We start from the raw sequence: 27,266 nt of genomic DNA, 5'->3' as shown, positions 1-27,266 counted from the left end.
GAATGCAATGAATGTAATTACCCCGATCTACATACAAGGCGAAAGTCTTGCAACATTCAAAGATGATGGTTTGGGATAAGTACACCATGGAACATAAAAGAGCTTATGAAGCCTTGAACCGAAAAAAGCAAGATCTCAGAGATCGTAAAAAAAAAAAAAAAAAAAGGAGGTAATGTCGTTTTACTCGCTGTAGATTTTAGTCAAACATTACCAGTTATTCCACGAGGGAGACCAGCAGATGAACTCAACGTGTGTTTAAAATCCATGCTTCTCCCACGGTCGGTTATATGTCGCGTGTTCTCGGGTAGGTACACCAAAAAATGTATACATTTAAGCATGTAATGGGCAAAGAAAAAATGAGGTATACCTGAAGGCACTGCAGTAGTACTCAATGTAACTTTACTTCTTAAATGTTAATGTTTTACTGTTTAATAATTTATACGCTTCTTATATGTTGTTCAAATTCTTTTATCAAAATACCAGTGACAGCGCAATGCACGATAACATGGAGTGAATACACCATACGCATCCGCCCATGGCCGCCCTGGTGTGCGCAGATAGGAGTTGATTCTACAATAAAATAAAATAAAGATAAAAAGAGTAATACAATCATCACCCATAAAGCAGATAGCAGACGTGACGTACTATATGTGTACCAGATTTCAAGTCAATAGGTGAAACGGTTTGCGAGCTACAGGTGATTTAAAATCCTGGACAGACAAACGAATAGCCACGGTAGCAAATTATAGAAGAAGATTTTACTGTTTAATAATTTATATTTATATGAAATGTGCTTCTTATATATTACTTCATATTCTCATATGATAATGATGTTAATGTTGTTTATATTGATTTCTATGTTATTGTAAGTGCATGTATGTGTGTATATGTATGTATGTATATATATATATATATATATATATAAAATATATGTGTATATGTATATATAATATATGTATATATATATATATATGATATATCTGTATATGTGTGTATATATATATATATATATATATATATATATATATATATAATATATGTGTATATGTGTGTGTGTATATATATATATATATATATATATATATATATATATATATATAAATAATATATGTGTATATGTGTGTGTGTGTGTGTGTATATATATATATATATATATATATATATAATATATGTGTGTATGTATATATATACAGTGGTGTGAAAAACTATTTGCCCCCTTCCTGATTTCTTATTCTTTTGCATGTTTGTCACACAAAATGTTTCTGATCATCAAACACATTTAACCATTAGTCAAATATAACACAAGTAAACACAAAATGCAGTTTGTAAATGGTAGTTTTTATTATTTAGGGAGAAAAAAAAATCCAAACCTACATGGCCCTGTGTGAAAAAGTAATTGCCCCCTGAACCTAATAACTGGTTGGGCCACCCTTAGCAGCAATAACTGCAATCAAGCGTTTGCGATAACTTGCAATGAGTCTTTTACAGCGCTCTGGAGGAATTTTGGCCCACTCATCTTTGCAAAATTGTTGTAATTCAGCTTTATTTGAGGGTTTTCTAGCATGAACCGCCTTTTTAAGGTCATGCCATAGCATCTCAATTGGATTCAGGTCAGGACTTTGACTAGGCCACTCCAAAGTCTTCATTTTGTTTTTCTTCAGCCATTCAGAGGTGGATTTGCTGGTGTGTTTTGGGTCATTGTCCTGTTGCAGCACCCAAGATCGCTTCAGCTTGAGTTGACGAACAGATGGCCGGACATTCTCCTTCAGGATTTTTTGGTAGACAGTAGAATTCATGGTTCCATCTATCACAGCAAGCCTTCCAGGTCCTGAAGCAGCAAAACAACCCCAGACCATCACACTACCACCACCATATTTTACTGTTGGTATGATGTTCTTTTTCTGAAATGCTGTGTTCCTTTTACGCCAGATGTAACGGGACATTTGCTTTCCAAAAAGTTCAACTTTTGTCTCATCAGTCCACAAGGTATTTTCCCAAAAGTCTTGGCAATCATTGAGATGTTTCTTAGCAAAATTGAGACGAGCCCTAATGTTCTTTTTGTTTAACAGTGGTTTGCGTCTTGGACATCTGCCATGCAGGCCGTTTTTGCCCAGTCTCTTTCTTGTGGTGGAGTTGTGAACACTGACCTTAATTGAGGCAAGTGAGGCCTGCAGTTCTTTAGACGTTGTCCTGGGGTCTTTTGTGACCTCTCGGATGAGTCGTCTCTGCGCTCTTGGGGTAATTTTGGTCGGCCGGCCACTCCTGGGAAGGTTCACCACTGTTCCATGTTTTTGCCATTTGTGGATAATGGCTCTCACTGTGGTTCGCTGGAGTCCCAAAGCTTTAGAAATGGCTTTATAACCTTTACCAGACTGATAGATCTCGATTACTTCTGTTCTCATTTGTTCCTGAATTTCTTTGGATCTTGGCATGATGTCTAGCTTTTGAGGTGCTTTTGGTCTACTTCTCTGTGTCAGGCAGCTCCTATTTAAGTGATTTCTTGATTGAAACAGGTGTGGCAGTAATCAGGCGTGGGGGTGGCTACGGAAATTGAACTCAGGTGTGATACACCACAGTTAGGTTATTTTTTAACAAGGGGGCAATTACTTTTTCACACAGGGCCATGTAGGTTTGGATTTTTTTTCTCCCTAAATAATAAAAACCATCATTTAAAAACTGCATTTTGTGTTTACTTGTGTTATATTTGACTAATGGTTAAATGTGTTTGATGATCAGAAACATTTTGTGTGACAAACATGCAAAAGAATAAGAAATCAGGAAGGGGGCAAATAGTTTTTCACACCACTGTATATATATATACATATACACACATACATACATATATATACATATACACACATACATACATATATATATATATATATATATATATATATATATATATATATATATATATATATATATATATATACATATACACATATTATGTGTATATGTATATATATATATATATATATATATATATATATATATATATATATATATATATATATATGACAGCAACACTCATAACAATGACAACACAATTACATTGACAATCATGTTACGTTATTTTTAAAATGTTTCCTTTACTTTTTCATAACCTCTTTAACACACTACTTCTCCGCTGCGAAGCGCGGGTATTTTGCTAGTGTATTATAAAACAAGTAATGATTATTGATTGTTTCCCTTTTAAATTTGGTCACATCTGACATGGGCACATTAAACAGTACATGAAAAGCAGTAAAAAAGCTACAACTGAACAGAATCTGAGGTAGCAGCAATTAGTTTTTTTTCCACTTTTGAAATAAAAATAAAAATTTTCGTCATATCTGACCCAGGCACATCTGAAAATTTTAAAGTCAATATTAGCTATAACACTTGTTTCCCTTTTGGAAAAAAAAAAAAATTTTATTCATAAGACCCAGGCACATCATAAAGTGCATTTAACAGAATCTTTTATATAATTTGCCTTCTGCGCAGCTGCCCGAAAAACCTTACGAGACCGACATCGCGGCAGGCGGCGGATTTACGGCCGCGAAAATTCAACGGCAAAGGTGACTTCGACCAACATCCAACCCCAACATCGCGGAAGGTGGCGGATTTACGGCCGCAAAAATTCAAAGAGAAAGGCGACTTCAATTAAAGCTCTAGAGGCCTGAAAGGCGATTTCGACTACAGCTCCAGGCCTAATTACGCATTCATTCAATACACCTATATGAGGTTTGTGGTGCTTATACTTATTACTATTCCACTCGTGCCCGTTTCATCTTACGTTGTCGAAACGGGCTCTTTGTCTAGTAAAAAATAAATCTCAGTGCTATCAAAGCTATCAGTTCACAAACCCATAGCAAGAGATAACGGTAACTAACACACATGAATACAATGTCTACGCCATTTTAAATCACCGCATGTGTGAGTAGCAGTGCCTTTTGTAAACAAAAAGGTGGCAGTACGCATGTGTTGCTTTTGGATCAAGTTTGAGGTACTGTGAAGGTATATAGAGGCCAAGAGTCTTTCTGGTTTTGTTTATATGGTGAAAAAACATAATGGCTACATTTTGTAATTGGCAAATCATCAAATATAATAATAATTCTTTACATTTATATAGCACTTTACTCACTACTCAAAGCACTTTGTAAACTCCATGCAGGGAGGACCCGGGACATGAGCCTAAGATCTTCTTAATGCGAGGAAACAGCGCTATCATTATGCCATCTGTGCGGATGTATTGTGCCACATAATATTGTGATTGATAAGTTAAAATTACAAACAGAATTTCCGAAATTGAAGATTATTAACAGTAGGTTAATAACAAGCTGTGCATACTTCAAAAAAGTTATGTAGTCCTGCAAAGCAATCAATGCTTAATTTGATTGAGTTTTAAAGAAAATTCCAAAAAATCAAACTGTTTGCATATTTTCATCAAATGCAGTCTTTCTAGTTTGTTCTTTGCTTTGAGTGTCAATGGCTGATCATTGTCCTTGTAACAGCCATTAATCTGCAGGATCAAAGAGTGCGAGTGGAGTGCCAACCAATCGTATGAAGATTTCTCCAGTGCTTGTCAGTAACGAGACTTTCATTTTGGTAACAATTAGATTAATTTGTGAAAATCCCACATTCGTGCGCACTTGATGAAACTGGCATACAACTAAGACTGAGCACACAAATGATTATAGAATCATTTAATGTGTAGTCAATGCCACAAGCAGCTGTCATGGCCGAGGTGCTGGTAAAAAAAAATAAAAAAAAAAATATCACGGCATCATAGACTACTACCACCACTTCCAGACACACAACACATTGCATTGTGGATTGAATGTTGCTAGGCTATATGGAGTTTGCATTGATGGTCTGTACTACTGTAGATATTTATGTATGAATTTCTGAAGACTCACAAAATGTGTTTTTCTCGGTTTTTCTGAGTTTCTGGCAGGATCACAGGCTGGGCAGTGCAGAGGTTGCTTCTGGGCCGCCATTTGAACAGGCCAGTTGTAAAGCATGAAAGATTGAATGAATTAATTTTTAGCATTACTAGTCAGCACATATGTTTGGAATTTTTATTAGTGTTGTAGTCAACTTGCCCTAATGCTACTCTATCTGAATTTATTGTTCTAACACCACAAATTAATGAATTGTCAAAGTGTAACATTCATTGACATTTACATTTTTTCCTTGTTTCATTACACTGAAATTTTTACTAATGTTTATTCTGTTATATAGAGAAGTCAAGAGTTACACATACATAAGTTACTCTATGTGAACAGTGTAAAAAATGAAATTGTTACCTTATATATGTTGCTTAAAAGATAATACCATTTAGTAGGGCAAAGTAATCTACAGTACAATATTCAATATATAAAGGAGAGAGCCTAACAATATGTAACAATGGATAATATGTAGTGTAAAACATAATGTCAAGAAGAATGGTCAAAAATACCTCCATCCAGAATGCAGACACTCATCAAAGGCTATAGGAGGCATCTAGAGACTGTTATATTTGCAAAAGGAGGTTCAACTAAGTATTGATGTAATATCTCTGTTGGGGAGCCCAAATTTATGCACCTGTCTAATTTTGTTATGATGCATATTGCATATCTTCTGTTAATCCAATAAACTTAATGTCACTGCTGAAATACTACTGTTTTCATAAAGCATGTCATATATTAAAAGGAAGTTTCTACTTTGAAAGCTCAGCCAATGATAAACAAAAATCCAAAGAATTAAGAGGGGTTCCCAAACTTCTTCTTCTACTTTCATGACAAAGTCTTTGGTGAATGTACCTTGGTTTTGCTACTATGTTGCCTTTAGGTTTGTGTTGTGACATTTCTGCAGGTAGTTCCTGTTGTACAGTAGAACTATTCAGTGTAGTAAATCCAAATGTATTTATCCATGTGATGGGTAAGTTGGATAAGGTGATGTTAGACGAATTTGGGAAATTATTTCATGGGGTTTAGTAATTCCACTTGCCGACTGATAAAAGTGTCAGTTCTTCTAGAATATGCTGAATCTCTCCCATCAGCTTTCACTTCCTGGTGGGGATTTACAAGCAGTCTGCAGACAACCGCCTTAAAAATCACAGGGTGACGGACAGGCCTGGGAACAACAGGATCAGAGGAACATGATGTACTCTAAAAGCACTTGTTCTCCATCTGCTGTGTGGTCAAATAATAAATGAAAGATAAGCCTGAAACTCTGTTCATGCTTTCTTTATTTGTTAATAGTGGTATAACATGGAAGTATTCTGCTTCTTCTTAGAATGTCCTTGTCAGGCAAATTCTGAAGGCTGATGTCTCAATGAGGCAAATGTGTAAAAGTCATCATATATGGCTGTGTGGGATGGTAATGGCAGTAAAAAGTTCAAATCCTTAGCTGCAAATAAGTGTGCCACCATCCTTGTGTATTTTAACACTTGATGCTTTTGAATCTATAATTGCCATGAGATACACATTTTTTGTAGCCCCCTTTTGCATGTAAATCTTAGAGCACATACAGGAGTGGGCAAAAGTAGTTTAAGGTTGTGAGTACACAAAGCCGGCAATTTGAGCACTTTTGAGATTGTATCAAAGTGCACTGTGCCATTGTGACATTCTTTTGAGTTGATAAAGCTATTGAATCAGAAGTATTAATTGATATATATATATATATATATAAATATATATATATATAAGTTGCTTTCATCTTTGTAGTCTTATTTTGCAGTATATTTAATCTAATTGCCCATTTCATGTCTTTATCCTGAATCCCAAAAAATGAGTGAAAACACTTGATTATTCATGTTGACTATCAGAAGAACCTCATCAAGAACCTCATATATAGTGTTACACTTATTAAAAAGGGATATAAATAACTTGGAGTCTTGTGCCTGGTTGTTGGTCATGTGGAGTCTGAATGTTTTTCATTCTGTGTGGAATTTCCTTCATGTACTCCTACATTCAGAAAACTGAGTGTTTGGTTAATTGCTGACTCTAAACTAGCCCCGTATAAGTATGTGTGAGTGGGTCTGTGCTGGATTGGTGTTGTGCCCAGCGCCGATTACCTGCCTTGGCCCTGTTGTTGCCCGGTATGGGCTATGACTCCTTCATGCCCCTGAATTGGATTAAATGAGCTTTTTAGTTTGTACATTGACAATTATGCTAGCATAGGTACTGTCTATGACGTGTCACGTGTATGAGTGTGTGATGAACACAGATATTAGGTGTTTAAGTGGTTAATGATATGAGCAGTTTATATGGCTGGTGGCCAGAGATGTGAAGCGTTTGTGTGATTGATCAGCACAAACATTGGGATAGGTGTGGCTCATAACTGTAAAGTTGCATGGGTATGAGTCAAATAAATAGATAATCCGTAAAATGCCAGAAGAAATAATGAGTCCTCCTAAAGTGAATAACGTGATTAAAGGAGTGACGTAACTAATGGCAGAGACAAGTTTGACTTTTATTGTTAGTAGTAAAGTATAGTGGCCACTTGCGTCATGCTGATTAGCAGCACATGCAAGTAAGAGTTTCACTGTACTCTGCATATGTAACAGTACAGACTCTGTAAATCACCATAAATCAGCACAGGAATTTACTGGATATTCTCTCGTTCACACATGCCAGGGTATCTGGAGATTATTTGTATTGATAGCATTCACACATGAAAGTCTCATTAAACTCATCCAAGGTATATTGAATTGTGGGTAGCAGGTTTATTTTTTTTTATTTGTAAAAAAAAATTATTACTGTGAGAAATTTCCATGTTGTTATCCCAGAGTTCTTGACTTGTTCTGTGACCTAGCAATAAAAAGATTTCTATCCTGAGGCCTTTTTAACACATTATTTCTAAGACTTTCTTTTCATCATCTTTCATCAGCTTCACCAGGTTAATAAAATCAGCTGTTATAAACCTAGCCATCTTAATATTGAGCAACAGGTCATTTATTTCATCCTCCTTAAACATTTAGCTGTTACAGGGTTGCCATCAGCATATTCAGTATTACTGAGAATTAGTTCTTCCGCCATCATGGATTCTTTGTTCTTTCTCCATTCCATCCATTTTTCCTTATGATAGATACCTCATATGTGTATGTTGAACATTGAACAGATAATGTAATGGACATTAGCAGATAGCAGGCTGTTTTTTCTTTTTCTTTTTTTTTCCAACTGTTTGTTGACTGTTGTTTTGGATGACATGCCAGATAAATTTTGGTTCAAAAAAAGTGAATAAAAATGAATGAACTGAAAATAAACAGATAAAATTAATGTATGCTAATAATATGTTTTGTGTTGTTTGGAACACAGTAATAATTTTTATTTATGGGCACTAATATTTTTAATGTTACTTTAATGGTGTCATATGGAATAGCATTTTGCAATTATGAAATAAATAATCAGATGAGAAGGTACAGTGTTATATAGATGTGGACAAATTTGTTGGTATCCTTACAGCTCATTGGGAAAAAGTGCTATATGCCTCCAAAAAGGTGAACAAATGAAAGCAATTGTCCCATGTATACCTACATGCCTTTGAAATGTCATCAAGTAAAGCACAGTACGTGTGAAAAGAGATGAAACTTACTCTACAAAGATATTCTGAAATGGCCTGTACACATTTGTTGGATCCCCTGGAAAAGATCTTATATAACTGGATTCAAGGGATTTTTCAAACTAGCTCTTTTCTTTGGTTAGTATCACATATGTTTCCAATAATGCAATCAGTCATTCAGCCTATTTAAATGGAGAAAAGCAGTCACTTGCCTGTTTGGTATAATCATGTGTCCAGACTGACCAGAGGAGGCAAAGGAGAGAGTTGTCTGAGGAGATCAGAAGGAAAATTCTAGATAGATATCCATCCATCCTTCCATCCATTTTCCAAACCACTGAATCTGAATACACAGGGCGCAAGGCAGGAACCAATCCCGGGCAGGGTGCCAACCCACCGCAGGACACACCCACACCAAATAAACACACACTAGGGCCAATTTAGAATCGCAATCCACCTAACCTGCATGTTTTTGGACTGTGGGAGGAAACCGGAGCACCTGGAGGAAACCAACGCAGACACGGGGAGAACATTGAAACTCCACGCAGGGAGGACCTGGGAAGTGAACCTGGGTCTCCTTACTAACACTTCACCACCATGCTGCCCATAGATAGATATGTTAAAGGGAAAGGCTATAAGAACATCTCCAAGCCACTTGATGTTCTAGTGACAGCAGTTGCAAGTATTATTAAGGTGTTTATGTTCCATGAAACTCTTGCCAGCATTCCTGGACATAGTCAGAAGAGGAAAATCAACCCCAGAATGGGCAGAAGAATAGTGAGAATAGTAGACAAAAAGCCAAGGACAGCATTCAAAGAGATAGAAGCTGAACTCCAAAGTAAAGGTCCATCAGTGTCTGATTGCACCATCCATCACATTTTGTGTGACTGTAGGCTCAATGGAAGAAGCCAGACTGGCATTTGGTAAAATGCATATTGACAAGCCACAGTGCTTCTGTGAGACAGAAGAGACACAACCTATGTCAATGGAGGAAAAAATTAATCTTTCAAAGAAAACAATACCATATCCACTGTGAAACATTTTCTCGGTTTTGATTTGGAGCTGCTTTGTTGCATCTGGCACAGGGTGCCTTGAGTCTGTGCAGGGTACAATTAAATCTCAAGACTATCATAACCTTCTGGAGTGAAATGTACTGCCCAGTGTCAGAAAGGTCTGTCTCAGTTGTAGGTTATGGATCTTTCAACAGGATAATGACCCAAAACACACAGTGTAAATAAAGCACCTAAGGATGGCTAAGAACAAAACATTAGGCAATTCTAAAGTGACCTTCTGTGATCCCTGATTTGAATTCTGAAATATCTATGGAAAAGGCATCCTTCAAAACTGACACAGCTGAAGCAGTTTGCTCAGGAAGAGTGGGCCAGATTACCTGTTAACAGGTGCAGAAATCTCACTGAGAGCTCCAGGAATTGCTTGTTTGCAGTGATTGCCTCTAAAGGTTGTACAACAAAACATCAGGTTAAAGGTTCCATCATTTTTGTTCATGTCCTTTTCATTTGTGCTATTATCTGAAATATTTGGTAGCCTGCTGTCTATGGAGGCAAAAATAATCGACAGGAAAGGATTACCCAATATTAACTGTTCCAGTATGGGTCTTTGTTTCTGAAATAAATAGCACTGACATTAAAACAATCATTTGGAAATGTCCTTTTGTTAAATAAAACAGTCTTTAAGGACATTTTTGAAATAAAATCTGCAATAATTACGTTTAAAGTAACTACATTGTTGAACCAAAATAACATAATTAGATTGTATTTCATAATTAGATGACTTTTATTTATTTATGCCTTTTTCACATGATTTATTTCATAAATTCCATTTTATTTATTTTGATTTGGCACAAATGGTATTCCATAATGCCACCCATCACCATCAAAGATACTTGTCTTTCATGGGCACAACTATTTTGTATGTTTGTATAATTTTGCTGCTTCCAATGTGACACATTACTAAGTACTTCATATGCACATTACATGCCAGAATTAGAAAAACAATTAGCAGCAGACATTGTTGGAATGACTTGGTATCCCACCTTTAAAATAGTAACAAGGATAAATGAGAGAACACCTAAAAAAAACAAATGAGCAAAAAAGTGAGAAATTAGTAGGTGTAAGGTTTATACTACAGAAGAAAAAAATGAATAGGAGTTGATGAGAGATGAGCAATGATGAGAGAAAAAGTGCAGCATTAAGACAGTAACAAGGTGCCAAGGTCAAATGCAATATTGACATAAACATGAGACGATGACACAATGAATTGTTGTCTGCTGAGTATATTGTAACAGATTAACGTAAGTGGCAGAAACTGAGCAGAAAATATCAGGGGGTCATTTGTCTGCAGTTAGGATTGAAAAAAGATTGGTGCCAAGATTATAGTAGCAAGTAATACAGCAAGTCCTTCTCCTATTGCTTGAATATTTCCAGGTCAAACTTCATGTTAGATTTTTACTTCATTTGTTCTTATTATTTGTTTCTTTATATTTTTTAGCTACTAACTTTTATGATTGTTTTCTCACCACTGTCATACAATACAATACAATACAATACAATACAATTTATTTTGATATAGCCCAAAATCACACAAGAAATGCCGCAATGGAGAATTCCTGGTTGTTGTTGTGATTGTCTTTGTGAAGGAAGGTATTGTGGATAAAAAATATACTGTATTTGAATCTGTGACTCTGTGTGTGTGTCAGTTGTGTTTGGGGTTTGTGGCTCTGTGGGGGCCCCATTCATCCACAATATATAATGTTTGTTTATCTGTTTTTTTATTGTACTGATCCCCAAACTAATTGATCCCTGACCTCACAAATGCACCCTTAACTGCTTTTCTTGCAGAGAAGTGAACAAATCACATCCTGCAATTTGTCTTCTTGCTTTTGCTTCTTTACTTTAGAAAAGTTTGACATGCCATGCTCACATGAATAAACTTTACTGCATGTTTGGCTGCCCCATTGTGAAATGAACAACCTTTTCCTCTTGTTTTTGACTTGTAGGTAGTGGTAAATGGAGTAGCCCAGGCCAATGGAGAGCAGGACACAGAAGACACGGAGCTAATGGCTATCTACTCCAAAGAGAATGGCACAGCAGATAAGGTTAGTACAGTATATGAGATCTTCAAAATTTTTTCATAGTGCAGAAAAAATAATTAAAGTGGGGGGGACTGAAAGATGTATTGATGAACAAAAGGACTTTGTCAGCACATAGTGAATACCTTGGTGCCAGCTTTTCTTAGTGAATCTTTGCTCATAAAATGTTTGGAGCCAGACTGTTTGATAAGGGATGTCTTTTTCCCCCCGACTTCAGGTTGCAGAGGTGGGTAAAGGTGTTGCCAAACATCCCTTCAGGGGTGCTTCTTTCCTACTTGTGTCAGGTACCCACACCAAGTTGTTCATAGAAAATTGCCAGGATAGCACATTAATTGCTGAAGGCAGTACTGTGCTTTTTTCTGTGGCTTTTCAATTATCATTTTAAATGCTTAACTTATTGCAAGAACATTTTGAACAAAGGGGTCTTTGTTACCTTATAGTGTTTTCACACTATAAGCATTAAATGACTTGGCTTTGCGTCTAACTCCAGGTTACCTAGGGCAAATTCTGTCAAGTTGGAGAAAACTTGTGTTTGTTTCTAATAAAAAATTAAATGACTTGATCTATGAACATTGCTACACAAGGACTGGAGCCAGTGCTTGTTTTAATCCTGTAATTACAGAGGCATTAACTATCTGTGTCAGTCTGAACTGCTTAAAAGCAATTTCTTTAATTACTCAGGAATATGACATAAATTGGCCAGTGGGTGTCCAATCTGGAGTCTCATCATCACATTCTCACTGTCCTTCCCTACTGTCCATTTATGATTCTGTTATTTGTTTTCCTACTCTTTCTCCCCTTTCAGAATTTGTCCCTGTCATATATTCAGATGTAAAGAACTACAAAACATCATCTTGCTTGGGGTGGCCAAATCTTGCCATTATTTGATTTGAATATTCTCTTTATGTAGTATGTAACCCACTTTCCATAACACCTTTATTGTACCTTTTCTGGCAGCATGGTACCCACTTGTTTACTCATTCACCAATTAAATTAGGCGTTTTAGAACTGTGGGAAGTCCTCATGGGATAAGGACATGCAAACTCTACAAAGAAGGTGTCCCAGCTGAGAAGTGAGCGAGAGCCCCCCTAATATGGTGAATATGTATTGTACATAAAACAGTAGGATAAGAATGAGCCGCAGCAGTTAACATAATTATTTTTAACAAAGCATATCAAATCAAATTCAATCCAAAAAATTACCCCCATAGATTAGACCAGTGTGACATGGCACAATTTATTTGAATATTTTAACATCAAAATCACTTTCGATTATTCTTGAGGGAAAAAAAACACAAAATGAGAAGGCTGTCCTTAATTTGCATACTGAAAATACAGCTGTATCCTTTCTAGAAATACAGTAAATTTGTATATTTTTATTGTCAATGAGGAAAGGTGCAAAATTTTCTGGGCAGACTTTTTTTGTATTTTTTTTTTTGGTAATTTGTTTTTACAGTTGCAGCCCTTGCTGTTCTTCCTTGTACCCTTTACATTTCTTTTGCGTCTCTTACAGGGACCTTCCTTAAGCTCTGCAGCTTTCTTTACAACTAGTTTTTTTTGCAATCCTCTCTGCACTATACCTAAGACATAACTTTCACTATAAAAAAGGTGACTTTTAATTTTTATTTTTTCTTCAAACATACAGTTTAGATTGCAGAGCATGCTAGCCAACTTGTTTCCTCTACTATAGCTACTGGTCTCCAGAGTTACCCGCTTGTAGGGAAGTCACTTCTTCCAAGTGCACTCTAATAGCCCTTCTGCTACCCATTATGTTTATTCTTCTCTCCATCGTAGCCTAGCCACTGTTTCAGGGTAAGAAGGTATGATGGACAGCTCCAGTGCATTCTTCCTTTGGCCCCAGACAAGGCTCGCTCTGCTCCTAATGTAATCGCCCTGTCTAACAGGGAGTATGCCTTGTGCAGTCCATGCTGAAACCAGGAAAGAATACTCGGAGCTGTCAGCTGGGCACAGGCTTTATCTTCTTTGTTCTGCACTTTCTTGCACTGGTTCTATTCTGCTCTATCTCTTTTAAGTGCTGAAATAAACTGGAAGTGCTGCCACTTTTAACTGCTATCATCTTTTTGCAAAATTTGCTTTTTAATTTTGTTTGTTTGACATCTGATCTTTCACATCTAAAAGAACTCCAAACAACTGAATTAATTTCATATTCAGTCTCTCTGGAACAAGCTCATTTCTACGCAAAGCACTGCTTGTCATCTTCTTTGCATTAAGATTATAATTCCCCATTCCCAGGAGCAAGGAACAGAACCACCGTGACAGTTTGCTGTGCAGAAATCAAACAGGTTTATTTCTACTAAAAAAAAACACTCAAAGAAGCCATAACACCACCATGTAACTATTTACAGCTCTCCCATTGTTGCAGCCATGGGAGACACCATCACTTCGGTTCTTACACGTTGTTTTTTTTTTCTTTCTTTCTTTTTAAAGCTACTTGCAATACCAGCCTTCTGTTTCAAAGTCATGATAGTCCGCGGGAGCATCACTTGTCGCTATCCTGCAAGGTCCATTTAACTCTGGTGTGGCAGACAAATTCACCATCCCACACACAGCTGAGCTTGTGGCACTATCACCATCCAAACTGAAAAGTGCACCAGCTCCCCTGTCACCCCATTTTTCATGCCCTATCCCTGCCCCCTTGAGAATTTCGGTTGCTGCTTTGCATCAAGAGCAGTCTGATGTAGCTCCTGTGTGCCTGCACCCCATCTGCAGTGCCCTGAGCATCATATTTGCATGCTTCTCATAAGGACTCAGTTCTTGAGTCACCCTGTTTTGTGGAGATTTTTGTCCAGATCATCGCAATATGTTATGACTGTACACACATGACCAATTGATTAAACTAAGGTTTTTTCTTGGCAGTTTAACTGTACAATTTGGTTATAAAATTGACAATATTCATGTTAGACTATCATTTTATAACATTAATTCGATTTAATTGAAAAAGTCACCTCATCTTTCATTTTCCCCCAATTTTAATGATCATATATACACGCAGTGTGTTTCAATTCATTTCTAAGAAAGAGAAAGAGGTTGTCATCAAACTCTGCCAATATGGGTACAATTTTTTTTTAAAGTCTAGAGCAATGTTTTCCAAGCATCAGTCCACAGGCCGCTACTTGTCCTTAGAATATTTTTGCCAGTCCGTAAAATCTGTGAATTACCAGATAATGATTTTTAGCTAACTTGAACACATTTCAGATAACATTTCGAAAGAAAAATTGCATCATGTTATGTCTGAACGCTGAAACTCCCTTCCTATACTCAAATTGAATCTCACAACATCTGGATGCTCAAGACACAAATGAGGACACACGTCCCAATCTAGTGATAGTAAATATTAACACTGTAAATACCAAACGAGAGTACACCATCCACCCTTACCCAACTCTGCTCTCCAAACTAATGTTAGTAAATTTTAAGGCTAGAAACTTGTTTTCCTGATAAGTCTCCTATTGTGCTGATCATTGCCACTTGGCTTAACTCTAGAAACTCCCAACACACACAGTCTTTCTGATTTAATGTTTGTAAATCCAGATGCTTGAAAATCCCAGACAGAACTCTGATCGAATGTCAGTAAATCTGAATGGTAAACTTTTTGGTCTATTAAGAAATCAGACTTGAAAAGAGAGTACTGGCACCTGTGTATTTCCATTTCAGGCACTAGTTGGACAAATCATGATACAGAGTAAATGCATTTATTATATTTTTAACTTTCACTGCCTTTCTTCATTTTCTGTTTGTCAATAAGCTGAAAAAGTTGAAAACTGCTGGTGTAGACTAACCATGCCAAGCCCCTATGTGTGCATTGGCTCAGGTTATAGTGGAAATTTCCATCCATCAAGTGTTGATTTCGCTCAAATTTTACTCCTGCTTGTGTTTTGTCAAGCTGCATTCTCCTTCTTCAGACCTTTGCAATGGCAGCTATACAGTGTAGATAAAATGTTAGCCATTATTTCAGCCTGTCATGAAAATTAACATCTAGGTTGTAAACTGAGTTTCCAATAAGTGCCAGTCTTTAGGAACACCTTTCATGCAGGCCTCTTTATGTTACATTAATAAACCTTGCAGGCTGATTGGAAAGGCAGGGAATTTCACCTTTTTATTTTATTTTTGGTAATGGGTATTTGCTTAAAAAAACATCAGCTTGCCATGTACAGGCACAGGTGTTCTTGTTCAGGACACAGTTCACTTCACATGATGCTGTTGAACTGTATCCACAATGAGAAGCACTTTGGAGAGTGAGAATGAAGCTCTGTGATGCCAGTTTCATGAACAAAGTTATAAGCTGCACGTTTAGGCCAAATGGCAGTAACAGCACACATTGTTGGTCCGGGCTGTTGAATTCAAGAGCTTCCTGGGTCAGATATTGGCCAAAGCAAGGAGCTTGTAGGCTTCCATAATGAAAGAAAGCTGGCCTTGTCTGTTTTACTTTTTGTACAATATGTACAGCACCATGTAGCAGCTATTGCCTGTTATGGATATTTATATTACTGATGGCAAAAATTGAATTAATTACTATTTTTAACAAATTTTACACAGTTTTACATAACAACATATTTTTCTTTACTTCAATTTTTTTGCTTTCCTGGCAACTCTGCCTCTGTGCTGATCACTGATGAGATAATTGGCATAATACGACAGACTTGCTCATAGTTAACCCCTTCCACAATATTCTTTTAAATGGTGAAAATCAAAGCTATTTTCCAAAACTTTTTTGAATTAGATGCTCATGAGCTGAGCAGCATCATGGAGCAGTGATCAGTGCTGCTGCCTTATGGATCTAGCATCTAGGGTTCAAGTTGCTGCCCTAAAAGTACTAGGCGCATTAGGTGAATTGTCCAAAGTCTGCCTTATACCTGATTCTGCCAGAACAGCTTTGGCATTCCGTGACCCTGGATTGGATTAAGTGGGATTTACAATGTATGTATGTAATAACTAATGAGTGCCCGTCTGCATTTGAAAGAGTAACAGTTTTTCGTTTTTGTCACACAGAGCTCCCTCTCAGAGACAATGGACAGTACTAACAGCATGGATGCACAGCGAATGGATATGATTTATACCATTGAAGATGTCCCGCCATGGTACCTCTGTATCTTTCTTGGTCTACAGGTAAATAAAGAGTAGAGTGTTCAGCATTAGTACAAGAATAATTAATATTACAAGTTCAGTTGTATATTGGAGTTAGAAATCCTTAACACTTTATTTATGCATCTTTTCTAGTCTTTTTCACTAATGCTTTAGTAGTGTGCAATGCATGTAATTGATTTGAATTTTGCAAAGCATTTCCTCTTGGTTTCCTCTTAATGAAAGCAGCACACAACATGATTTACCAGTTTTCTCTGTGGCACGATGACACAGCAGTTTGTCACGTTTTTATATACAGTAGTTTTCCACAGCACTACTGTTCAGTTTTTTAATAAGTAAACAATATGGTCATTTTCCCTAAGGTACACAGTTAATCTGAATGTAGCAAGTACTGTATTTGCAGAAGAGCAAGTATGTTACAATTTGGGGTGAAAATTGAATGGAGACAGAACTAAATGGTTCCATGCCTTAGAAACAATATTTTTGTACAGTCAAGGAGACACAATAGGTTAGAAGAAATAACAAAACTTACACAAGTAGGTATATACAGAGTGAAATTTTAACATCAGTTCTGGACAATTTTTTTCCCTTCTTTATGTCTGCCATCGGTTTCTTTGGCACAGTAGCAAGTCACTTTGGTCAGCAATTTGATACTGAGAAATTAAGATGTTAAATTTTTAACTTTTGAATGTAGCTAAATGTTCCATTAGTAATGTTGATAGATGAGTTTCACCGGATTCGCTGGTGACATTTTTGGCAAATTATTCTCTAAAAATTTGTTGTGCGGGCAGCTTAGACAGACAAAACATCCCATGATTCTTTGTGAGGCCAGTGTGACATCACAGGGCTGTGGCAAGCATGTTGGATGGGGCTGTTACTATCTGAACTGTGCCATAGATATAAATACATATATGCCCCTATATTCCCGTATGCTATATGGTGCTGCCTGATAGGCATTCATGAATAATTTACATTGTATGCTACCTTGTCGGGTAGTGACATTGCATATGCGTGTATATGCCAGAAATTATTCATGCATGCGTGATGTCACTACCCAACTGGTACTTCAGCCAGACTTGCACCCCACTTGCATTTCAAAGATGGTATTTGGTATTTTCATTTGAGGGGTACATTAGCTAACTGTAATAAGTACGTTATGAGAATGCTTCGTTGTTCTTCATAGATTCATATGTTGTGTCTTCACTGCTGGACTGAGCATGTTATGTTCCTCACTTTGTAGCACAGATTGGGTAATGACAGGGACAGCCCCCTGAGTATATAATGGTGATACCTTACATCACAGGCTCTGTGGGTGTTACTTAGTTGTAGTGATAGGAGCTCTGGAGTTGCAGAGAGAGATTAAGGACTCAGAGTATAATTGCATCTCCAGGAGGCACAGTGGAGCAGTGGTTAACACTGCTGCATCATAGCTCAGGTCACATTTGTGGCCACAATACTCAATCCAGCATAGTTAGCAGACACTTCCCTGACTTTCAGAGACACTTAAAAGACCCTTGCACCATTGTAATCGACTCAAAGCTAGTTCAAGTTCACCTTCCCTTTTGACTTCAGTGCACTTTGCTGAGTTCTCCAAAAGTCTCAATCATTTCCAGGTTTTCACCAAGTAACATAGGATCCATTTCACTGAATAAAATTGAAAAGAAGGCAAAGAGATGCACAAGCAGGTTTGATGATATCTCAAGCTCAAATCCTCATATTCCAATCCAGGGTCATGGGGAGTAAACCCCTATCCCAGCAGCACTGGGCATAAGGCACATAAAAAACTTGGATGCTGTTCCAGTCCATTGCACGTCCAGCTCACACTAACAGAGTAACCAATTCTGAGTCACCAGTTAACTCATATCTTCTAGGTATGTGGAGGAAAACTGCAAATGCCATTCAGACATCATACAGTTCTTGGATTTGAAGCCAGAATTGTGAATCTGTGAGGCAGCGGTGTCACAAGATTTGAGTCATATTTAACCAAATCATTCTGCATCCTTCCTTAAAATCATGTCTGTTCTGCAGTCTGACTCCATATATTGTAATGTACAGGGAATATACTTCTTTCTTGAAAAACTTTGAAGTGTTTTTTTTTTAATTTGTTTGTTTCCCTCTCTTTCCTTCAGCACTACTTGACTTGTTTCAGTGGTACCATTGCTGTGCCCTTTTTACTTGTTGAAGCCATGTGTGTTGGATATGACCAGTGGGCCACTAGTCAGCTCATTGGCACCATCTTTTTTTGTGTGGGAATCACCACTTTGCTGCAGACTATATTTGGCTGTAGGTAAGTATTTCAGTCTCAGATTTTATTTTCCATATGTGATCTGTATATTAGAATTATGCAGAATGGGCATATTGTAAGTAACTCAATAGTTACAATTGTTTCTGTTGGCCTGTACATTACAAGTTTTACTCTCCTGTCTGTCAACATTGTCTTAGTTGTTTACGTAAGGGACAGTGTACTTATCTAAATGGTGATTTCAATTCCTTCTACTGCAAAAGTGTATGGGAATCTAGATTGTGTCTAAATGCAGGGTTGTTGAATAGGTCATAGAGTCCTAATTCTCTGAAACTTCATTTCACATCTCTCATTTTTCTGTAGACTCTTGAGAGTTTCCTTTCCCATTTTTGTATTAAATTTTGAGATAGGTCCTTGTTTTCTGCAGTAACCTTCATTGGGGGTTGCAGGAAATGCCTTTGAGGTTTTTAGATATGTTGGAGAAAGATGGAAGCCAATTAATCCTTGTGAGCCTTGGAAAGTAATGTAGTTCATATTGGTTGGCAACTCTTCCCAAAATAAGGACTGACATAGATCTTTGTGATCAAAAATGTTTGTAGTCCATAATTCTATTCACTGCCTGTCACCTACACATCACATCCACATGGGCTAACCGTTAATGACTATGTACCATTAGATGACTTGTCTAGCAATTTTCAGTTGTAGCCTTCATTTACATATTCTTAGGAAGTTGGAGGCAGTTAGTGGCACACTCCCATGATGGCCATTGTCTAGTCTGATCTAATCCATATCCTGCCCCTGATTTTGTCTTTAGTTGCATGTGCAGGCTTGTGTAAGTGAGTGCTAACAACCAGAATGAGTGTATAAGAGCTGAATGCTCATCTGAAAGTACCATACATAATAATTCTTTAATAATTCTTTGCATTTATATAGTGCTTTTCTCACTACTCAAAGCGCTCTCCACACAGGGAGGACACAGGAAGCGATCCCACAATCTCCTTACTGTAAAGCGGCAGCACTACCACAGTGCCACCTGTGAGGATAAAATGCAATGATGAGGAATAAAGAATGCGTGTATTTTTGGACCTGACAAACAAAAGAGAAACTTGTTTACCTGATGTCTTATGTTTTATGTACCACAACAGAATGGAAAAAAACAAACAAAGGGAGTAGGTTGCCATACCTATTAACCCTTCATCATGCAGCACACTGCTGGCTGTCAGTAAAAGGGGCACACAAGACTGTGCTGGAAAGTCAGCATGCAGTCATGTAATTTGACATACGTAGTGATTTGTCATTCGTTTAAATTGACATGGTTTGTTGAGATAAGCAACTGCAGTTAGCAAGTCTGACGTAACTTCACGACTAGAAGACACTTAATGTGACATGGATTTAGTTTCACCGCCAGATTTCTGTTACCATTTGTTCTTGTTCCTTTGCTCCACTTTCCACAGCGCTTAAAAACTAACTATTGATAGCTGCCATTTTTTGTGGTCCAGAGTGTCTATAACAGACCAATCTAGTGACAGAGCATCAGGATTTGTTTCTTTATGGTAGGGAAGCTGTTAATAAGTCTGTAATGACTTTGCTGAAATGTGTTCTACAATGTACAGTATCCTAGACTTCCAGTAGGAACTTTGCTGCCCTCTGGTGGTCAAATTTTTGAACAGCGTAAAGGAGTAAATGCTGTCTGTAACCTTCATCATCACGTTTATTGCACATGTACAATGCTCTTCCTTATTAAGTTAAGATTTTAATGTCTGATATTTCTGAATTTTATTTGTAATGAGTTTAGAAAAGTCTTTTCACTGTGAATATTAGAAGTGAGTCATCTCAGTAACACACACATCTAAAGTGTATAAATAAATAAGCAGTATATAATACAGTATTTAAGGTATAAATATTGAAACCAGTCTTACTGGAAAATGCTGTTCTTAGATGTTTTAGTAGTTCAGTGCTTATACTTTAGAATTAATTAAAAAAATATGTTAAAAATAGTTTATTTTGCAATAATAAATGTACTAATGCTTAATACTGTATGTGCCACATTTATTAACTTCCATTACAGTGGATTAAGATTTTTCTGTTTACTTAATTTTGGTTGATGGCTGTAGCACCTGTTGTGGGCCTTTGTCTGACTTAGGACAGTTGGAATCTGGAAGTTGAGTCTTTTCTTGTCTTTTCTTTGCCTTCTGCATTGTCATACGATGTTTAAAGAAACTGAATCAGTAAATTAGTTCTCTGTCTTTCATTGCTTTTAGTCATATTAGAAAAACAAGGTCAAATACCTTTTTATCAAACATGTCACCATCCAGAGTGGTTCTTTAGATATGATTTCTTATTCTTATTATGCAGTGAAGAATTTGTGACTTTGGTTCCATCTCATGCTCGTTGTGTATCTATCCACAGGCTTCCTCTATTCCAGGCCAGTGCCTTTGCTTTTCTTGCCCCTGCTCGGGCCATTCTGGCTCTGGACAAGTGGAAGTGCAACACTACAGGTGAGCTGTTCAGCCCTCTTCCTGATGTTTCCTTGTAAAAACTCTGTGTATTTCTTACTTTTTCCCTTTGTGTGTCTTACACAGATGTGCCTGTTCTGAACGGTACTGAGCTGCTGCACACTGAACATATTTGGTACCCCCGGATTCGAGAGGTACAGTATAAATTGGTTTACTTAAATTGATCTTAACATACATCTGATATGCTGTTAATTTACTCATTTCTTACAAAGAGAATCTAAAACATTTTGGTTTTTACATTACACTGAATCAAGTGACGGGTGGCACGGTGGCACAGTGGGTAGCGCTGCTGCCTCGCAGTTGGGAGACCTGGGGACCTGGGTTCGCTTCCCGGGTCCTCCCTGCGTGGAGTTTGCATGTTCTCCCCGTGTCTGCATGGGTTTCCTCCAGGCGCTCCGGTTTCCTCCCACAGTCCAAAGACATGCAGGCTAGGTGGATTGGCAATTCTAAATTGGCCCTAGTGTGTGCTTGGTGTGTGGGTGTGTTTGTGTGTGTCCTGCGGTGGGTTGGCACCCTGCCCAGGATTGGTTCCTGCTTTGTGCCCTGTGTTAGCTGGGATTGGCTCCAGCAGACCCCCGTGACCCTGTGTTCAGATTCAGCGGGTTGGACAATGGATGGATGGATGAATCAAATGATATTCTTTTGATAATTTTATTGTAAAAATAATGATTCAAACACAATAATATCCCCCTCTTTTTTTCAGATTCAGGGGGCCATCATCATCTCTTCCATGATTGAAGTATTCATTGGGATTCTGGGGCTCCCTGGTGTTCTCCTTAAGTACATTGGTCCTCTCACAATCACCCCAACAGTCTCTTTGATTGGTCTGTCTGGGTTCCAGGCTGCAGGCGAACGTGCTGGCAAGCACTGGGGCATTGCCATGTTGTAAGTTACTGCGTCTTTTAACATATTTACCCTTAAATAAGAGCGTGCCCTATGCCACAGTGAGACATTTCTGTTGATATTTTCCTCTACAAGGTATACTCTGAACTACTCACAAACATTTGTATTTGTGTCCCTGTATCATATGGTCACTTGGTGCAAAGTGAGAATTTATGCTAAAAGCTTCTCTACTTCCCACTGTTCTGATTTGAAAAATCTTAACAGTCTAGCATGTTTATATGGTGTAAGCAGTTTAGACAAGCATTATTGACTTCAGCACCAGCAGCTTTATGAAGAAGTAGTAGAGTTTTTACAGTGATCAATAGTCCATAGTTAGACAATATAACCAAGCCATGTAAAAAAAAGTTTAGAAAAATCAATTGACAAAAAAGCAATTTCCACTGAGCTTCTGAGGTGGCGTTCTATCCTGACAAGCGAAAAATGTTAGAGGGTTGAAAATAATTCTGAAAACACATGAACAAGTCATTGTTTCAGAAACAGCTATAAAGAAAACCATTATGTGTAATAAAATGTGATGTTTATAAGATATTGCAAGACACTTTTACAACATCGACAGCAGGTGATGAATTTTGTGGTTAGACAATGGATCCCTTCATTACCGTCATTCTCAAAATCAATACTGTACTTTCTTGTCTAGTAAGTTAACTAAAAGCTTACAATTGTTTAATACTGTCATGGCATTTTAATTGTATTGCTTAGCTAGTAAGAGCCACTGTATTACCATAATTAAAATTAAGACATCTGGTCTCAAAATTAGGAAAGGGAATTGATGGGGATTTCATAATAAGATATCCCAGATTTTTTTTTAATTTTTGTAATATTGTTTGAATATATACAGATCTTAGAACAAGTAGATCATTAACTAGCTGTTCCATAAGAAATTCTGAAACCTTTAATATACAAGCAAATATGTTTAGCTTTTTTCCAGTAAGTTCCATGTTAACTAACCATGGAGAAGATGCATCCTGTGATGCTTAACATCAACTTCCTTTTGTTTTTTTAAGAAATTAGCCTTATTTTGTTTTGATCACATAGCTTTGGAAACTCAAGAGTAAATAAAGCTTTCACAGGAGGTTGTGAGCACTATAGCTGAGCATGATGCACAATTTCAGCTGAGGTTTCTCAGGTTTGTTTTTCATTTTTTCAGTTTGTGATCACGTAGAATTAGGGTTAGGGTTAGGGTTCAACATTCAGTATCAATCTGCCTTCAAGCACTCATATCAGCTGGAGTGGAATAGATAGTAGATACATAGATAGTTTGCAGTGTGCTAGAGTACTCATTCTAGTATGACAATACATGAAAAATGCAGATTTTAATATAAAGGCCTTTCTTCCTTGCAACACTGTTAAAATTATAGTTAACCCCAGTACTAAGTCTAAACATGGAAAGAGGATTTGAAATTGTGGTGCTAACATTTGTGATACACCATCTGTCACAATGTATTTATTGGTATTGCAAAAACCACTCCTGCATGTTGAACTTTGGTGAAAAGAGAGATGTGATTGGTGCAAGAGAATGCATCCATGTTGTCGTATGAGCACCTTCAGTGCATGAACACATTTATGTGTGTTAGAAAATAGCAACATTCAGTACATTTTCAGATGATCTGGTATTTCTCTTGGCATTTTACCCATGGTGATTTTTGCTGTTTTTTTATAGCATTATACCAACATGCTCGGAGATGTGCATGCAGATTTAACAAGTTTTCTTATTTTTTTAACAGGCTGTTTTGTAAGCAGTAATTTAGGAACATTGATTCTTAAGTTTAAACTTTTAGGAAATAATCAACACTATAATATAAACAATTATACGCTAAACTAGTAAGTCCAGTTGGATAACAGTGGCAGCCAAATGTACAGGTATAAAAATAATTTGTTTTTTTGTTTTTTTTAACAGGACAATTTTCTTGGTGCTGCTCTTCTCGCAGTATGCTCGCAATGTTCACCTACCCCTTCCAATTTACAAGTCTAAAAAAGGATGGACGGCTTATCGTCTTCAGTTCTTTAAAATGTTTCCTGTGAGTTGCCTTCCTCTATAACTGTAGCTTTTTTTTCTTAATGCAGCAATGTACAGTATGCAAGACTTTGTGTTCAGTGGTTTCTGAAAACTCTTATTAGAGACAATGTAAACATTCTAAAAGATTTAATCTCAGTTCTGGATAGTCCTTGTTATTCCCCAGTGTGCCAAGATAGCTATGGAAACAGCTTTAAACTCATAATTACCACCTGAAATCCTATAATTGTCACGTTAATAATCATCTGTTTCTCATTTGCTTGCCAGGCAAGTTGACAATAATGATATTTGTGAGGCAATTGTGCTAATAAATGATTGTGTTTTATTGTTGTAGTATTCTAGCTAAGCTGCAAGTGTGCATTCCTTTTCTTTATCTAGTGTTGATATGAGTGCACCAAAGACTAAAATTGCAGAACAAGAGCAGGAGGAATAAAAGTGACTGATCATATGACATTTTTCAATATACTGTATTAAACACTAATGCAACTCTTCATGATTAGGACTGTAAATACCTGCAGGTGCTTTATGCTATTTTAAAGGATTTAGCCTGTTGCTTTCCTTAACAAAACGTTTCCGTCCACCTTAAGAAAGCTGAACTTTACATTTATGCTTTCTCTTTAAGATTATCATGGCCATACTGATGTCTTGGTTGTTGTGCTTCATCTTTACTGTGACGGATGTCTTCCCCCCAGAGAAGGACAAGTATGGTTACTATGCACGGACAGATGCTCGTCAGGGCATCTTAACAGTTGCACCTTGGTTTAAAGTGCCCTACCCGTGTAAGTATTACACCAGTAAATGAACATGCACTGGAAGTTGTACTGTGCTAGGGGAGTCGGGTATAACTAATTTCAGCTTCTTCTTGCTTTTAGTCCAGTGGGGCCTCCCAACAGTGTCAGCAGCGGGAGTTATTGGCATGTTCAGTGCAGTGGTTGCCAGTATCATTGAGTCAATCGGAGATTACTATGCCTGTGCCCGACTTTCGTGTGCCCCACCTCCTCCAATCCATGCCATCAACAGGTAGAGTCTTGTCTTGTACCTGAATGTCTTGTCTGTCTGTATGTCTTGTTCCAATTAATTTCCGTTCATATCTCATACATATCTCAGTGACGCTTTAGAATAATAATATATGATACAATTGACAAGGTTCAGTGGCTCTAAAGTACAAATTTAACTTATTCATCCACATGGACGTTGTATATGGTTGAAGTGGCTGCCCAATCACTGAAGCGCTGTGAGTAGTGAGAAAAGCACTACATAAGTGTAAAGATTATTATTATTATATTTCATAACTGTAAATATATAGCTGCTTCAGAAAGTATTCAGACCTGTTCATTTTTTTTCACTTTTTGGTATGTTGCAGCCTTATGCTAAAACCATTTAATGAATTTTTCCCTCATCAAACAACACTCAATGCCACACAGTGACAAAGCAAAAACAGGATTTTAGAATTTTTCACAAATTTATTAGAAATAAACAACAGAAATATCACACTGACACAAGTATTCGGAGATGCTACTCATTTCATTTTCTTTCTCATTTTCTAAATCCCCATTGACAGTGATTACAGCCTAGAGTTTTGTCAGGTTTGATGCAGCAAGCTTTACACGCCTAAATTTGGGGATATTCTGCCATTCTTCTCTGTCGATCCTCTACAGCTCTATGAGGTTGGATGAATACTGTCAGAGGACAGCTATATTCAGGTCTCTCCATAAATGTTCAGTTGGGTTCAGGTCTTGGCTCTGTCTGGATCACTCAAAAAAATTCACACAGTTGTCCCTAAGCCACTCCTGTTCTGTCTTTGCTTTGTGCTTAGAAGGTGAACCTTTGGTCCAGAATGCTCTGGAGCAAGTTTTCATTAAGTTTATCTCATATCTTTTCTCTATATTGTAAACTTGGGTATGGTCTAACTCCAGTTTCTACATTGTAGAAAAACAAAACACTCAGAATTGATTTTACAGTAAACCTGGCAGACACTTGTCCCTATATTGTAAAAACAGTTTGTTTTTCCAGTTATTTTTTATTTAACAAAGTAGTATTGTGCATTAATTGAGCCTACAATTCAAATTGCAGACACTTAGTCTGCACTTAGACACTAATCAACATGTCTGTCATGCATGACTTGCACACAAAAATTCACACCTAACTTGATTGTGTGAAATACATAAACAAAGCACTGTAATACTTAAATAAAATTTAATGGAAAAGTTTAAAAGAAGTATTGAAAAAGAAGATATTGTGCCAAAACTTCCAGTATCAATAATTTGGCATCTGAATATTACACAGATTTGTAGAACTCATTGTTGTGACAACAGACTGGAATGTCCAAATCAAATCATTTGGCCGTGCAGTGTATAATAATAATGGAATACATCCATTATCCAACCCGCTATATCCTAACTACAAGGTCACGGGGGTCTGCTGGAGCCAATCCCAGCCAACACAGGGCGCAAGGCAGGAAACAAACTCCGGGCAGGGCACACACCCACACACCAAAAACACACATTAGGGACAATTTAGAATCGCCAATGCACCTAACCTGCATGTCTTTGGACTGTGGGAGGAAACCGGAGCGCCCAGAGGAAACCCACGTAGACACGGGGAGAACATGCAAACTCCACGCAGGGAGGACCCGGGAAGCGGACCCTAACTCTCCTAACTGCGAGGCAGCAGCGCTACCACTGCACCACCGTGCTGCCCCAACAATGTAATCACTATAGAAATTTGATCAAGATCCACTTCATGTTGTCCTAGAAACTTTACTTTCTAATGCCTTTGGATAGTAAAATTCAGTCCTGGGAGCTTGCTAAAGGACTAGTGATGTGTTTTGCAATCATTAAATCTATTTTGTGCAAAT

At 37.3% G+C, this 27,266-nt stretch overlaps 1 protein-coding gene across 2 annotated transcripts in view; it reads left to right on the top strand.

Annotated features, from left to right (window-relative positions):
- Positions 1 to 27,266, top strand: part of slc23a2 (solute carrier family 23 member 2) — a 204,295-nt gene that overhangs the window by 89,627 nt on the left and 87,402 nt on the right. For both annotated transcript variants that reach the window (XR_007936699.1, XM_028798149.2), the window contains exons 3-11: positions 11,540 to 11,638; positions 16,642 to 16,758; positions 18,864 to 19,021; positions 21,386 to 21,474; positions 21,559 to 21,626; positions 22,196 to 22,377; positions 24,293 to 24,413; positions 25,032 to 25,188; positions 25,282 to 25,429. Coding sequence is in view for 1 of the 2 variants with exons in the window: in XM_028798149.2 (XP_028653982.1) it covers positions 11,540 to 11,638; positions 16,642 to 16,758; positions 18,864 to 19,021; positions 21,386 to 21,474; positions 21,559 to 21,626; positions 22,196 to 22,377; positions 24,293 to 24,413; positions 25,032 to 25,188; positions 25,282 to 25,429 (1,139 nt within the window). In the remaining variant the exon portion in view is untranslated. The remainder of the gene's footprint in view (positions 1 to 11,539; positions 11,639 to 16,641; positions 16,759 to 18,863; positions 19,022 to 21,385; positions 21,475 to 21,558; positions 21,627 to 22,195; positions 22,378 to 24,292; positions 24,414 to 25,031; positions 25,189 to 25,281; positions 25,430 to 27,266) is intronic.

This window comes from Erpetoichthys calabaricus, chromosome 1 (assembly GCF_900747795.2).
Source record: "Erpetoichthys calabaricus chromosome 1, fErpCal1.3, whole genome shotgun sequence".
In the NCBI taxonomy this organism is placed as follows: domain Eukaryota; kingdom Metazoa; phylum Chordata; class Cladistia; order Polypteriformes; family Polypteridae; genus Erpetoichthys; species Erpetoichthys calabaricus.
Note: the sequence above shows the minus strand (reverse complement) of the source record. Positions and strands in the feature narration are given on the sequence as shown.